The sequence below is a fragment of the Lithobates pipiens genome, unplaced genomic scaffold (genome assembly GCF_037356315.1).
Source record: "Lithobates pipiens isolate NorthernLeopardFrog02 unplaced genomic scaffold, aLitPip1_a1.2 Scaffold_3, whole genome shotgun sequence".
NCBI classification, from domain to species: Eukaryota; Metazoa; Chordata; class Amphibia; order Anura; family Ranidae; genus Lithobates; species Lithobates pipiens.
The window spans coordinates 113,803,402-113,819,696 of record NW_027507790.1 but is presented as its reverse complement, the minus strand read 5'-3'; the positions used below and the strand labels follow the sequence as shown (position 1 = coordinate 113,819,696).

General features: G+C 41.3%; 1 protein-coding gene across 2 annotated transcripts in view; it reads left to right on the top strand.

Annotated features, from left to right (window-relative positions):
- The window catches only part of SNX2 (sorting nexin 2), an 83,950-nt gene extending 68,118 nt beyond the window's left edge, over positions 1-15,832 (top strand). For both annotated transcript variants that reach the window (XM_077462190.1, XM_077462191.1), the window contains 5 exons: positions 2,903-3,108; positions 5,155-5,298; positions 9,797-9,877; positions 10,934-11,005; positions 15,343-15,832. In XM_077462190.1, coding sequence (XP_077318316.1) covers positions 2,903-3,108; positions 5,155-5,298; positions 9,797-9,877; positions 10,934-11,005; positions 15,343-15,393 — 554 coding nt within the window. In that variant the 3' untranslated portion in view covers positions 15,394-15,832. The remainder of the gene's footprint in view (positions 1-2,902; positions 3,109-5,154; positions 5,299-9,796; positions 9,878-10,933; positions 11,006-15,342) is intronic.
- Positions 15,833-16,295: the final 463 nt, after the last annotated feature.

Genomic DNA, 16,295 nt, shown 5'->3' with positions numbered 1-16,295 from the left:
CCTCGCACAGCGTTCACTTGCAGTTGTACATTGCGATTAGCTGTGTTTACATGCGACTGCGTTGGAATATTCCTGCCATTTCTGATGTGCTTCCTGTTTTTCTTTCCTTGTTGCCGCTGCTATCTGCAGGAGAAATGGTAAACTGCAATTACCTGCAGTTCGGATCAGAGCGGGTCGAATGACAGCGGACATGTCACCACTGACAGCCATCGCTCCATAGACTTCTATGGAGTGTCCGTTCAGGTCTGCCTAAAAAACTGACAGGCGGACCTGAACGATCAGTCCGTGTGAAAGGGGCCTAAAGGCCCGTACACACGATCAGACTTTTTGACAACAAACATGCAAATTAGCTGTTTTAAGGCAACATCCGACCATGTGTACGCTCCATCGGACAAATGTTGGCTGTGCGATCAGACAAATTTTTCGACAGCATGAGTCCGATGAAGCAAAGTCTGATCATGTGTACAGAAAACCATCGGACTTTACAAACACGCATGCTCAGAACCAATGCAAAAGATCAGATGACAATACAGAAGTTGACCAAAGCAGAGCAGAAAAACCATGTGATTTGGTTGAAAGTTGGCTGAAAAAGTCAGATCGTGTGTATGCTTAACAAGTTCAGGGCCAACGCCCTTTGTACAAAAGTCCATGGGAAAGTTTGTATCAAGTCCGATCTTGTATATGAGGCTTTACAAGCACTATTTGAGGTGCTCCTTTGGACTTGGAAGTGGTGATTAGAACTTCAGGTGGAATGTTCTTTTCATTTTGGCTTGGTCTAGGTAGGTGTCAGAGCTCCACACTTCCTGCCATAAAGGGGAAATTGGATGAGGAGGTCTAAGATTTAAAGCCAGCCTCCAAGAAGGGCTTTGGTTTATGGTGGTACAGTTGTCTCTTAATGGCATAGTAGGTTCTAGATGTCTTGCCATACAGGACATGTATGGCTGACTTTAAAGGATAAGTTCACCTTTAAAAAAAAAAAAATTAATTATTTTTTTTTTTTTTTTAACGTAATTTTCCAAGTAAAAAAAAATGTACATTTATTTTCTTAGGAATCAGTAAAACATTGTGTACGTGATCAGCAGGTGCAATGCTAGGCTCTAAAGGTGAACTTGTCCTTTTAAAGTAGTTGACTGGCTGGTAACTTTTAGGTTAAGAGGAGTTATTATTATTAATAATAATTTATTATAGGATTTATATAGCGCCAACAGTTTACGCAGCACTTTACAATAAAAGGGGGACAGTACAATTTACAATACAGTTGAATACAGAAGGAATAGGAGGGCCCTGCTCATGGAACCTACAATCTAAAGGGAGGGGGATGTGATACAAAAGGTAGTGGCTGCGGGGGATGATTTGATGGAAGGAACTCAAGTACAACAGGGTAGGAGCTGACCGGACATACTGGGACAGGGAGTTCCAGAGGATGGGAGAGGCCCTGGAGAAGTCCTGGAGGCGAGCATGGGAGGAGGAAACACGAGAGCGAGAGAGCAGGAGAGGAGGATTCGGGTGATATCTGCAGATGAGGTTGGTGATATAGCTGGGGGTGATGTTATGGATGGCCTTGTATGTTGTGGTTAGTATTTTGAATTTTATACAGTGGGGTAGGGGAACCCAGTAGAGAGATTGGCAGAGAAGTGTCAGCAGTCCTAGGTTGGGTTAGTAAGGTGTATTAGTCTGGCAGCAGCATTCACAATAGCCTGAAGGGGGCATATCCTGTATAAAGGTAGACCAGTGGGGAGGGAGTTGCAGTAGTCAAGGCAGGAAATAAACAAGGAGTGAATAAGTTGTTTTGTGGTGTCATTAGAAAGGGGCAAATTCTGGAGATGTTGCATTAAAGCTGCAAGATTTAGCCAGTAATTGGATGTGGGGGCTGAAGGAGAGGTCAGAGTCTAGGATTACACCCAGCACCCTGGTATGAACCAGGAAAGAGCAGAATCGCGGAGGCCAAGGGAGTGGAATTTGAGGAGTTGTCTGTTGTCAACTTTGTCAAAGGCAGCAGAATGGTCTGAGTATGGAGTACTGGTCATTTGTTTTAGCAGTTAGTAGGTCGTTGGTGATATTTAGTAGGGCAGGTTCTGTGCAATGTTGTCGACAGAAGCTGGACTGTAGGGGATCGAGAAGGTTGTTTTCAGTGAGGCAGCAACTCATAAGGTTATGGACAAGGCATTAAAATGGGTCTTAAGTTATTCAAACAGGTAGGGTCCAGTGAGGGTTTTTTAGTATGGTGGTAACCAGTACATGTTTTTTTTTTTTCTTGCATAGATCTTCTATACCCCAGATCTCATCATAAAGAGCACCTGTCACATGCCTATTGCTGTCACAAAGAAGTTTACAAAGAAAATAAAAAAAAAGTAAAGTGCTCCTGTGCACGTGCGCATAGGTGAACGCACATGCTGGTCCCAAACGCATGCAAACTGCGATTGTCTCACACCTCACTGCAAATGTCATGGGCAATAATTCTATATGTGGCACTTGGATGAATCATGTCTTGGAGTCTAATTAGGAAGCCGCAGCTGTTCACTGTGAATGGCTGCAGCTTCCCTATCGGAACCTGACATAAGAACGGTATACCATGGCTAGAGGTAGGACAAATTTAGATGAGGGGTTGCCTGATTTTTAGTCTTGCCTAGGGCAGCACAAAACCAAAATACACCACTGCATACAGCAGGGCCTTCATCAGAATATTTTTTTTCAGTGTGTCCTGGGCCAGGGTAGCATTAGCATTCTAGAACTGCAGCCAGTAGAGTTGCCAACATGATATGGGCTCAGTCTGCAGCCGGTGATGGGCATCTAATTAGTGTCCACACATGACTATTCCTTTACATCCATATATCTAGAAAAATTTGTTTGTCATGTATGTTCAATATAATCAACTACAGTTTTATGTATCCTTAACTTATAGAGCTTTCAGCCAACACAGCTGCCTTTGCAAAGAGTGCTGCTATGCTGGGCAATTCTGAGGACCACACGGCCCTGTCCAGAGCGCTGTCCCAGCTTGCTGAAGTAGAAGAAAAGATTGACCAGTTGCATCAGGAGCAGGCGTTTGCTGACTTCTATGTGTTTTCTGAACTTTTAAGTGACTATATTCGACTTATTGCTGCTGTGAAAGTAAGTTTTCACTAAATTCGTTTTGTTTATACCTAGTTCAGAAACCCCACATATATGTAGATTTTAAATGTACAGTAAAAGAAAAAAGCCTGTAAAAACCAAAAAAACACAAATGCAGCCCCCGCATTTAAAGGCTGAATTACCTTTTTGGAACATGTTGCGCGTTCCACCTGTATTTAGGGTGGAACATGTAACGTGTTTCAGCAGCTGCAGAAACCCCCACGTCATTCAACCAGTCTTCTGTGAATGGGAAACTACAAAACTTGACAGCCGTTGCAGCGGTCGGGTTGTAGTTTCAACGAGCTGATATAGTGCTGTTGAGCACTTATTGTATTTTCTTGTCAGTGTGTATCTGCCTGCCCGTATAAGCAGACAATGCACTGAGAGGTATGCAGGAGTCCTGCATGCCACTCGTGATCTGCTAATTGCAGGTGCAATGCTTTCCAGGCTCCAAGTAAAAAAGATAATAAATGCAATTTTTTTTTAACTGCAAAAAGATGGGGTTTTTTTGTTTTTTTTAAGGTGAACTTCTCATTTTAAGGAGTGTAAGCTGCAAAATCAGAAATAACATATAGGATGCAGTCGGTTACCAGCGTTATTAAAGCAGTGTTTATTTTTCTGTGTTGCCTTGTGTCTTAGATTTTTACCCTTTGATCCTGCTGTTTTGTTTAACAGACTATGCTGGGCAGTAAAAGTGGAGGTTAGAGGATTGAGACAAACCATTTAACACTGAGTTTAATTTGTGTAAAATCTTTATCCCAAAAGGATACTGGCTGGATCACAAAGTGGAAAAAAAGGAAACAACCAAATGCAGCCACCACATATAATGGCTGCAATACTCTATTACATTTTTGTTTTTGGGTTTAATACCACTTCAGATTTTGTTTAAGTTTATGCTTAATATGCCAGGCATGTCCTATAAAACTGAAACCTTATTGAAATTGCCGCCCAAGCCTGCAGGAACCCTTCTTCCCTTCCACTCCTCTGTTCTCCATCTTCCCTTCACTGGGAAATTTTTGCTTTCCCTCCTGTTCTAAAATGATTGTGCCAGAAATCTTATTTCCCATCTGATCATTTGTTATCAAATGGGCCTTTTTCTGGCTGGCCCCCAGACTCCATCTTTCTCTCCCCCTCTTTTTCTCTTGGGTCTTGTTCACGCCATTTGCAAAGATGTGCGTTTTTCTGAATCGGTTTTTGCAAGGGCACAGCGAAAGCCATTGTGCTCTGTGCCCTGTTAACACCACAACCCTGATATCAGATTTTTTTCTGCACAGGAATCTACAACATGTATACGGTTTTCTGGATAGAAAAAACCCCTGATGTGACCTCATACAGAAAAATTGTTTTTTGTGAGCCACTTGAGGAAAAGTCCACACTCAGGATAACTTCAAATAGCTGTTTTCCTTTATTGAAATAACTACAGCTGTAAAACAGCCATTGGCTTTCTGCTGTCAGGCCTTAGTCATGGCTGACTAAGGCCTGATGGCCGAAATGCGTTGGCTGTTTTGCAGCTGCTGTTCATGTTATTTCAATAAAGGAAGACTGCTTTTTGAAGTTATCCCAAGTGGATCATGTATTGCAGAGGTATCTGTAATCTTACAGTCTGAGCGCCAGGACAAATGGAAAACAAGTTGTTTCTTTGTGTCCTTGCAGAGATGTAAATAAACACGCACATCACAAGACTAAGCCTATGCAAGTCAAATCTACAGTTTTCCCAAAGGTTTTTATGCACTTGTGGTAAACGAGGCCTTACCATCCTATTGCACCCTTCATTGTGAATTTTAGAGATATGTAACACAATGTACACCACCAAGCCCTTCTCGTCTCTGAGCATGTAAACTGGGTCTTCATGGGGCTGCTATGTTCTCTGAATAGCATTTGGATTATGTAATGCTGATACCTATTATTTGTATGCTTGAAATATCATCTTTCTCCTGTTACTATGTATGTCTGTTCCAAGCATATGCTGTACTATATATTTTAATAAACCTATTGAAGAAGAAAAATTGCATATTGGATATTGAGTTTGCTTGATTGCCCTTGCAGGGAGTTTTTGACCAACGAATGAAATGTTGGCAAAAATGGCAGGATGCACAAGTGAACCTACAGAAGAAACGAGAGGCAGAAGCCAAGCTACAGATTGCCAACAAACCTGACAAGCTTCAGCAAGCAAAAGATGAAATCAAAGAGGTACATATTAGTGGTTAGGATTGCAGTTGTCCAGGTTAGTTTTGTTCTGAGACGCATTCATACTTGCTGCCTAGTGAAATAGCCGTTTGCCTACCTCTACGCCAGTCTTCCTTGCATTAGTTGTGGCTGTGATCTTTACATAATAGAACAGTCCCCCCAATGTGGTCTAGTGTTACAGAATCACTCTGTGCTGTAGTACACAAGATCTGAAGAATATAGTCATCCTGTGCCATGAGCTGCGTAGTTGTAAATAGCGCACTGCCTGGATTCATTCAACAAGTAATTCAATAGGAGGCCTGTGGTCTGATGCAGGCTTCTTTGTTGCTTGAATAGGGTAGTATTATATTGAGAGGGTTGACTACTATAAGTTGTCCTTCAATATGTGTAGTCTGTTATGTACAAGACTAGCCAGCAGCACCAGTTTATACAGTTAGTTCTATGTTTTGGGAATGAAAAAGCGAAGGACTAGCATTGTTTTAACACAAAATGGAGTGCTGGAAAAAACTATGGTCACAGCAGTCTTCTTCTAACACTGCTTAACATACCACTCGTGGTATGTACTAAATGGAACTTGCTGATGCCTTTTGCGTAGTAACTTTTTTTTTTATTTGTTCAGCGACCCTTGTCTTAACTTTTTTGTGATGCAAAATGTTTTAAAAATGTATTTTTTGATCATTTCTTCCCTATGCTTCACGAAGGAGATTGAAGAGGTAGGAAATATTTAGATAGTCTGTGGAACCAATTTGTGATAGTCTGTACCAGCACGTGGGGGGGGGGGGGCGGGGGACTTTTAAGGTATCAATTTTACTGATTTCTGTCATTGCATTTCATACATCTGTCTGAAAACCTAAGTTCACTTACAAACAATTGTTAAAATGGACACCAATAAAATATTTTGTACAATACAACTTTACGCATGTAACAGCCTCGTTTATAGACTACGTATTCACACATAATTCATGGTCCGTAAAGTATATACTGAAGTAAGTTGCTCCTTTTTTGATGGGATATCCAGTTCTCAATGGGGGGGGGGTTTACTGAAACTGGAGAGTGCAAAATCTCGCGCAGCTCTGCATAGAAACCAATCGGCTTCCAGGTTTTATTGTCTAAGTTTAATTGAACAAGCTGAAGTTAGAAGCTGATTGGTTAATAAGCTCAGCTGCACCAGATTGAGTGCTCTGGCTTTAGTAAATCTTCCATGGGTTTTATCTATATAATCTATTTTTCTCATGTGATGAAGGCTTTACAGTTTGCTTGTACGTTCACAAATTACTTAAAGTGGTTGTAAACCTCAGATGTGAAACGTGAACAAAGCACATCCTCCTATACTGTGTAGTTGTCTCTATCCAGAGCACTGCGTGATTTCTCTCTGCTGTCTAGTTTCTATGTCATCTGCAAGAGTTACTTCTGACAGTTTCTTCTGACTCCAAAGAGATAGTTGGTGATGGGCAAGAGAGCTCCAGCACACAGCCTGTGTTTGACCACCATAGCTGTGCGTGTCCCTCTCTTCAATCAGAATTCTCCTCACTGAGCTCTGCAGTGTTAGACTCTGAGAGATTTGTTAGACTCTTTTATACAACATCTGAGAGATGTTGTATAAAATGTGTCTTGGGAGACTGTACAGGACATATGGACAGATAAACTATATAAAAGATATAACTTGTGTAGGCGGACTTGTTTCATCAGTGTATCACAGAGGCCAGTCACTTCATTGGGTATATGTAAGGGTTTACTAGACACTTTAATGAATAAATCGATACCGCAGTTTAGCAAGGGTCTGCCAATTGCCTGGGGAGGAGTGCATGGGGCCATCAACAATTATAGAAGATGATTCCCAATTCCAGACATGCTCATGAAAAACGTCAGATTTATTAGTTCTCCATAAAAGACACAATGATCTACAGCAGATGTTAATTTCACATTTGTTGTGAACAAGGCCGACAAGCCTGAAACGCATTAACATCCGCTGTACAATCGTCTTTTATGGAGAACTAATCTGAAGATTTTTATGAGCATGTATGGAGTTGCAGGTTGTCCTCTAGAACTGTTTGCAGCCGTGCGACTGCTTGTCCTACACCAAATTGCTCTGGAGGATTTCTTCACCTTATTGGGTTGTAGCACCTTATCTTTATGGACCATCAACAATGACCTGTTCTAATGGACACCACTTCAAGTTCTAGTACTATGTATGTCTCCACAAAAATAGCACCCACCTTCAGAAATGTTTTACTGTTTACTAATGGCTGAAGGGGGGTCATGCAGCACAACCTTTGATAGCTGAGATGTTCATAATCATGCTTGGGTCCACAGTGTTTTTAGACTAATGTAAGAAATAAGAGAAATCAGTTTATCGGATACCTTAAGCCCCACCTCCTTTCCCGTTTTTTTTTTCTTTTCTTAGGAAATATTTGTATAAATTGCTTGTCTTCTTGTAATATTTGTGGGCTAGTCTTGCATTATTTTGTTACTGTCATTTGTCTTTGTTTCCTATAAAACATGTTTTCTTTTATGTTCTTTGTAATATGGAAATGTTGTGTTGCTGGATCGTAACTTGTATTCTCTCCAAAAGCGCAATGTATTGTAGTTTAGATCGTTTGTAATCTAACTGGTTTCTTTAGATCGTTTGTAATAACTAAATGGTTTCTTTCTACAGCCAACTGCTCTATCTGGTTTCTATTATGGGGTACATATTGATTTGTAAACCATAACAGGGCTCTGATTGGGAACATTTGCTTGGTTTTTGCTATAGCAGGATGAGAGTCTTTGCCTTTTTAATGTATTATTTAAATACATTTTAAAGCATTTGTAAACCTTGTATTTCATATTCCTTATGTGCCTGATGTACCACGTACTTGCATGAAAAAGTATCCTGTTCTTGTTTCCTTTGTGTGAAGGCAGCCCCTCTGCTTTCCAAATAAAAACTGACCACACTAAGCATGAAAGCATAGTGTGTTCAGTTCTCTAGCTATGCTTACTCTGCCTGCTCTCCTCCAATGATCAGGCCTGTCCTGACACCCCCCACCTCAGCACAGCCTTTCACTGAGAAAATTGGTGTGCTGCTGTTTCTCTTCCCCAATTATGCATCTGTGGACAGAAGAAATGTGATCACTTATAACAAAGGGGGATGGGTATTTATGTTATGTATGTTTATATACACAAATGTAATGCCTTGTTTAAATTTTAAACTGAATGGGTTGTTTTACACGGTGAGGCATTATAATCACCAAGGCCCTGCCATACACGCCGCAAATGTATTTCCTGCAACCACGGGTTCATCCATCAACCCAGAATGTCCTGACAGGGGAAGCAGCAATTGTCTTCTCCCGGGGGGAGAGAGAGAGCCGATATAGCAGCTGCTAATGTTAATCGCAAGAGAATCTGGCAAGCTGGTTGTACCCAAGTTGATGGATCGATCAACTTTGATACATTCAGCATTGCCCATTAATGGTTAGAATCTCAGCTGGTTCCTGCTGAACTTTTGTTCGCATTATGTTGTATAGTGTTTTTTATTTTTTTCATTGTTTTCTGTGTGTTCTGTAAATGTTTTTGTTTTTTTGTATTCCTGTTGAATGTGTTCTCTAAATCAAACTATAAAAGTTTCCTATACGCTTGAATATGGCTTGCGTGTTCATACAATTCTAAATTAGGAAAGCGCAACAATGACATTCAGCAAAAAACAAAGCCACTATTGCAAATACTACTTTAAAAATGGAGAGTCTTACAGTGTGGTGCTGCTGGTTTCCTCTTGAACATAATTGCTACTTTTATTAAACACACGTCTTCAGTTTACACATCTAGAGATATAACGGCCTCTTCTGGAGGTGCTCATGCCGGCCTTCTTGATACCTTAGCTGAAATGACTTAAGTCATTGACCTGAAACAAGAATGCTGATCGGGAGTTTTGCCTTCACTGGCTGCATACTTGTGGCGGGTCAGTGATTCAGATTTTATTGAAATCAGATCAGTAAGACAGCCCGGCATTTGGATGGCAGCAAAAGAAGCCAATATATAACATTCATTCTAGGTAACCATTAAAGCAGTGTAGGTTTTGACAACAAAAAATAAATGCACCACCATTGCGTTTCATGTTGTAATCGGAAATGTATAGCGGATGCACCCAAAAATATTCTACCTTCCCCTTGAGGGTGGCTGAAATCAGACATGCCTACAATATATCATACAGCCCAGTTATAGAAAGGAGCAGATGATAGCGGAGAGGTGTCATTATAGTTATATTAACATAAACAAGTGGTGTGCAGTATTCCAGTGATCGCAGGTGATTGTGTGATTCCAGAACTTGTCTACTGTCCTGATGTAAAATCGTATTGTCATTAAGTCCATCTTGTGTCATAGAATAATCACCAGTTCTTGTCCTCTGAAATCATAGTGGGAAAGGGCGCTAGTAAGAAGAAAAAGAGAAGGGACGCTGTGCTATTAAATTCACCCGGGCAGCAGCTGCTTAATAATTACATTTTTTGTATTTCTTTTTCTTTTTAAGTGGGAAGCAAAAGTTCAACAAGGGGAACGCGATTTTGAGCAGATCTCTAAAACAATTCGCAAGGAACTTGGGCGATTTGAGGCAAGTGAATTTTTTTTATTTTTTTTTTTATAATAAAAAAAATATTACTAGTTGATTCTGTAACAGTAAAGCTGCGTGTTTGTACACTTGTACAAAAATTGGTCGTAAAACTGTACATTCAATGACTTGGCGAATGTCTTTCGAAAGTACTTATGTCTTTCTCAAACAAAAACCTCTCGCTCTCTCGCTCTCTCGCTCTCTCGCGCTCTCTCTCGCGCTCTCTCTCGCGCTCTCTCTCTCGCGCTCTCTCTCGCGCTCTCTCTCGCGCTCTCTCTCGCGCTCTCTCTCGCTCTCGCGCTCTCTCTCGGGCTCCTTAACACCAGCTTTGCTCTCTGAAGGGTATTCCCCATTTGGCTCACTCTTCAGAGAGAATTTGACAGGCAGTGAGGTGTTGAATTGCCTTCCCACCACACTCTTTAACCACTTGAATAGTGCGCCGCAACTGTGTGTCAGCGAATGTCAATTTGACCCCACTAACGATTAGAAAATCAAACAAACATTACTAAAATGAAAAATTTTGAACACAATTCTACTAGTGTGTGGCCAGCTTTAATGTGGATCTTGTGGAAATGAGCCACCAAAAGTCTTTCTGCTTAATTACAGCCTTAAAGCCGTATTAAAAAAAAAAAAAAAAAAAAAAAAAAACTTTAAGTAACAGACATGCTGTGGGAGCACCCAGGCAGGCAGGCGTGCTCCCTGAGCCGTGGCTCTGTGTGTCCATTCATACATGGGATTGTGGCTTGGCTCCCACCAATCACAGCCAGTGAGCCAATGGCTCCCGCTGCTGCGAAAAGCTAATCAGGAGTGCAAGTCCCCAGGGAGGCAAGGTTCTCGTAGACATCAATGGATCGAGGGGGGGCTCAGGTAAGTATTATAGGGGTTGCTGTGGGGGCTGATGCCACTGACAGTCTGATCTGTGCAGCAGTGAAAGGTTTTCATACATGGAAGATAGGAGAGAGGATTCTTTAACACATCCGCTTCAGCCTAAATAAATTGCATACTTGTCAGTTTTCATTCAACATTTAATAAATTGTGTTTTTCTTTTCTTTCATGCAGAAAGATCGAGTGAAAGACTTCAAAGCGGTTATTATCAAGTATTTAGAATCTTTAGTACAAACACAGCAACAGGTACATTTGAAACACTTACTCTGGTTTAATGCTGATCTTTTATACCTTTTATGTGTACTGTATGTTTGTGTGATGTGGAGTAATCAAGAAGACCATGTCCTCACAGTGCTAGCAGGCAACAAAAGCTTTTTACCACCATGATGTTACTAGGTTCTGGAAAATCAAATGGTTGAACACCAGGTGTCATGGATGGTTTTGCTTTTTTTTTTTTTTTTTTTTTTTTTAAGGGTGTACTTCCACAAATCCTTAGTAGATGTAAACCCCATTCATTAAATCTGACCTGGGCACATATATCTGTAGTGTTTACTTATTTCTCCCCAAAGCTGTGAGTACGGTGTCTGTCTGCTGCTCAATTCCTCTGTTATGATAACTTCTTACAAGCTCTCTGACTCAGGAGATAAAAGTAGCTGGAAATTTGTATCAGGGAGGGATCTTATAGATAGTCGGAGAGCTTGTCTATTCACAGTACAGCTCTGCAGGGTTTTTGTTCCTCTGCCTATGTGGAGGGGGGTTGTGTGCTTTTCCTCCAAGCAGCTCACACAGTATAAGCCCAGACTCCACACCCACTACTGAAATGGGAAGAAAGATTTCTAACATGATGTGCACTTTCCAAAGAATGTTGAAAGGCAAAGACAGCAGATATACATGTAAAACCTATGTAGAAGAATTTGTTTAATCTCTGTGTATCATCTGAGGCTGTTCACTTCACTGGGTATAGGCAGAGGGTTTACAACCACTATAAAGTGGAAATGAAAGAGGTTGTAAAGGTTTTTTTTTTTTTTTTTTTTTTTTGTATAAAGCTCCTATACTTGGCCTCCTCTTTGCATGGGTTTTGCACAGAGCGGCCCTGATTCTCCTTTTCTGGGGTCTGCCAGCGGCGCTCCTGGCTCTTCCCTGCATCAATTGCCCCCTCGAAAACCTGCATTTCAGGGGGACACCTGTGTGGGCGCGCTCCAGTGTCACTGGATTTAGGAGCCAATGGCTGCGCTGCTATCAATGTATCCAATGAGGACCCAAGACGCCAGCTGGAGCTGCTGTGCGCGTCCCTGTCGATGGAACGATCGGGTTTAGGTAAGTAAAAGTGGGGTCTGGGGGGCTGCTGCACTACAGAAGGTTTTTCACCTTAATGCATACAATGCATTAAGTTGAAAAAACCTTGAGGGTTTATAACCCCTTTAAAGTGGTACTAAAGGCTGTTTTTTGTCAAAATAAAAGATGTTCTACAGGCTTTTTGCAGCAATTATGCACAGAGTGCTCCCTTACGACCTCTTCTGCCAGTCCCCCATGCATGTGCAATTGCGCTGTGTGAGTCCATAGACACATGCACACAGTGCTTGTTGGTGACTCCCCTGGTCCCTCCTCACAGGAGTTTGACTGACAGTAGCAGGAGCCTATGGCCTCACTGCCCTCAGTGTCTCATGTGAAACCCGGAAATGAGGCGGAAAGTGCTGCAGGTGGGACAGCGCTGGAGCAGTGACATGGTGCCAGTTACGTTTTTTTTGCAGAGAAAGCATTACGTTAAAAACCTTTTAAACATAACCATTTTAAGGATAATATAATTTAGATTAAAAACAAATTGTAATTTATTCTGGCCATTAACCGCTTGGCGCCCAGCCGCCACAGTTTTACTTGTGGCAGAAGGGCACGGCTGGGCGAAACGACGGCGCCTCACATCGCTTTGTGTTTTGGCCACTAGGGGGGGCGTGCATGCAGCGACAGAGGCACGTGTGCATGGACCTGATGTAAACGCACAGATCCCAGTTCTCTCAGGGGAGTAGAGACAAGATTATGTGTACTATGTATGAACGCCGATCTCCGTCCCCCCCTCAGAACACACCTAGGAAACACAGTTAACCCCTTCCATGCCAGTGACATTTATACAGTAATCTGCATTTTTATAGCCCTGATCGCTGTATATTTGTCAGTGATCCCAAAAATGTGTCGTGTCCGTGGCAAAATCGCAGTCCTGATAAAAATCGCAGATCGCCGCCATTACTAGTAAAAAATAAATAAAAATGCCATAAATCTATCCCCTATTTTGTATATGCTATAACTTTTGCGCAAACCAATCAACATATCCTTATTGCGATTTTTTTTTTTTTAACCAGAAATATGCAGAAGAATACATATCAGCCTAAACTGAGGAAAACATTTGTTTTTTGATAAAACAAATGTGGGCTATTTATTATAGCAAAAAGTTAAATTTATTTATTTGCTTTCAAAATTGACGATCTTTTGTTTATAGCGCAAAAAATAATACCTGCAGAGGCGATCAAATACCACCAAAAGAAAGCTCTATTTGTGGGAAAGATGTCAATTTTGTTGGGATACAACGCTGGAGGTCCACCCTAAAGTGGACCTTCCGCTCATTGGAATCCTCCCCCCCCCCCCTCCGGCGCCACAATTGGCACCTTTCAGGGGGGAGGGGGGTGCAGGTACCTGTACAGTACAGGTATCTACACCCACTTCCTGGATAGCTCTCTGCGGAAAGGGGCGTAGATTACGCCCCTTTCCGAAAGTCCCCCGCTGCCTGCTGGGAAACACACAGATCCCAGAGGCAGCGGGTCCATCCTTATTGCGCATGCGCAGTAGGGAACCGGGAAATGAAGCCGAAAGGCTCCACTTCCTGTTTCCCATACCCAAGATGGCGGCGGCAGCACCCGAGAGACGATCGAGAGATCGGCTTCGGGTGCCGACATCGCGGGCGCGCTGGACAGGTAAGTGTCACTATTTTAAAAGTCAGCAGCTGCAGTGTTTGTAGCTGCTGGCTTTTAAAAAAAAAAACGCGGACTCCCGCTTTAAAGCGACGCAGTGTCGTATCGCAAAAAATGGCCTGGTCATTGAGCAGCCAAATCTTCCGGGGATAAAGTGGTTAAAATGAATAAACACTTGAGCGCTAAACACACCCAGTGCTAGACGCGTTCAGGCCTGTTTGGTGTTTTTTATGCCCAAAAGCTTTGTTCCGGATTGCAATGCTTCTGCATTCAGGAGAGGAGCTTTGACTGCCTCTAAACACTGCTGGTCCTAAACTCCTGTAAAAGCCTATGGGGGTCGCTCTAAATCTAAGGGGTAGATCTCAAATGAGGGAAAGCTCTGCTTATTTTTATCATCCAATCATGTGCAAGCTAAAATGCTGTTTTTTATGCTCTTTGCATGTCCCCCTCGGATCTGCAGCGACTTTACTTCCAAGTGCACTTGCCATGCAGTGGATTTTCCTTTAGTAAATAACCCCCTATTTGTGGATGGACACAGGCTTTTATTGAAGGGATTTCAGTGGCTTAGGTAAAAAGCCCAAAAATGTCAGTTTAGGCGTAGCGGTGTGCATGAACTCATATAGTGTGCATCTAATTGGGGGGGATACAATTTACAGTTGTCTAGAAACTCACTCCACTCCTCCTGATCTAGACCTGCCTGAGTTATGGAGTAGTAAGCCAGTTTAGTAGCAGAGGGACTAAAGAGCATATTCTAAAGTACAGAGGTAAACCTTTTGGGGTCACTGCCACATATTACCCAAAAGAACTGAAGAAGTGAACACTGGACACCGTATTGCTAAGAACTCCAAGGGAAGCTGAACACAATACTTCTGATAATAGTAACCACTATGCAATCTGGATTGGATGATCTGGGTGCTGCAGCCCTCATAAGATTGGGGAATCTTGTAACTGCACAAACAAGGAAAAAAACAAAGGGCGCAAACACCTAGTGCATCATCAACAGCGCCTTATTGAAAGGTGAACAATCTAAAATATATTGACAAAACCAATGTGAGTAACAGCGTTGTACAACCCAGGAACCAAAAGCAATCCCATCTATGGAGCTCCTCAGATTTAAGTGGATGATAACACCAGCTGATGTGTTTCGGGGGACAAGCCCCCTATTTCAGAACACAACTGGTATGCCTGAACCCTCCAGCTTCTTATATTGAGGCGACTGGATCTTAGTCCCACCTCCACCAGGAAGGGAAAAGGGAGGAGGTCAACGAACATACTACTTCTAACTTTTTAACCCTTTTTTTTTTTTTTCCTAAGTAACTGACATCACTTTATATTTAGATGGAGTGGAAAGGGAAATGTCTTTAAAATATACATTTGTATGCAAATCTCATCCAAGAGTTAGGTGGGCAGTTTAAGGCAACTAGATAACTCTGCAACTTCATCAGACTAATGAATAACAGAACATATTAAAAGTGGCAGGTTATTTTTGATGTTAAGTAGCAGATGTTTATTAATGGGTTTGTTATACTTTATAGGAAAAAAAAAAAAGTTTGATATGTAATGATTTCGTTTAAAAAAATAAATAAATAACTTTTGTCTTTTTTATTATTTTTTTCCCCATAGCTCATAAAGTATTGGGAAGCCTTTCTACCTGAAGCCAAAGCTATAGCTTAGATGAAGAATATTCCACGCTCAGTTCATCAATTCATATTCATCGCATTCCACAATAAATTCATGTTTAAATCAAAGAAAATATCAAGATAAACCACTCTATATTTTATTAACATGTGGCTTCTTTTTATATACTATTGCGTTTTAATAAGAGTGCTGCATGTCCTGACCCATTCCAATGGACTGTAGCATGATATTCTGCAATATTTTGCTGAATTGAACACTAATGTGTCTTACTATTTTGCATTTAACAAGTGCAGATGAAGGCAAGAAAGTTTTACTTTGAAGTATTTTCTTTGAAAAATCAATTCTGTCAAATTAAATTTACCTTATCTTTATGAAGCAAATTATTGTTGCATTTATAAATGTTCACTTACACATTCCTGTACAGATATGATTTTGTGATTATAATATTAAAGGTATATTCCTTGTGAAATGCTCATTTTTGTGTTTGTAGCATATTTGTGTTCTTCATTTGTGGTGTTATATGTATTAAAGTAGTTGCAAAGGCTAAAATATGAGAAACAAGTTATCTGCTCTGTGCAATGGTATTGCACAGAGCAGCCTGGATCCAGACAAATGGCTCCTGCTGCTACCTCCTCTGTCCTATAAATGCAAAGAGCTGCTGCAGACAGGCACAGCGCTGGATCAAGTGAGGAACTTGGGTAAGTATTTGGGGGTAATGCATTACAAATACTGGGACAATTTTTACCTTTTAAATGCAGGGAATGCATTAAGGTAAAAAAAAGTCATGCCTTTGCAACCACTTTAAGTATGTGTGGCAGTCCACAGCCTACAATACCCTGCAAAAATGTAATTCACTCTGACCAGGGAATGTTGTCTTATTGCAAGGCTGTAATTGTTTAAGTTTATGTTTAGACAAACCTTTTATTTTTTTTATGCGT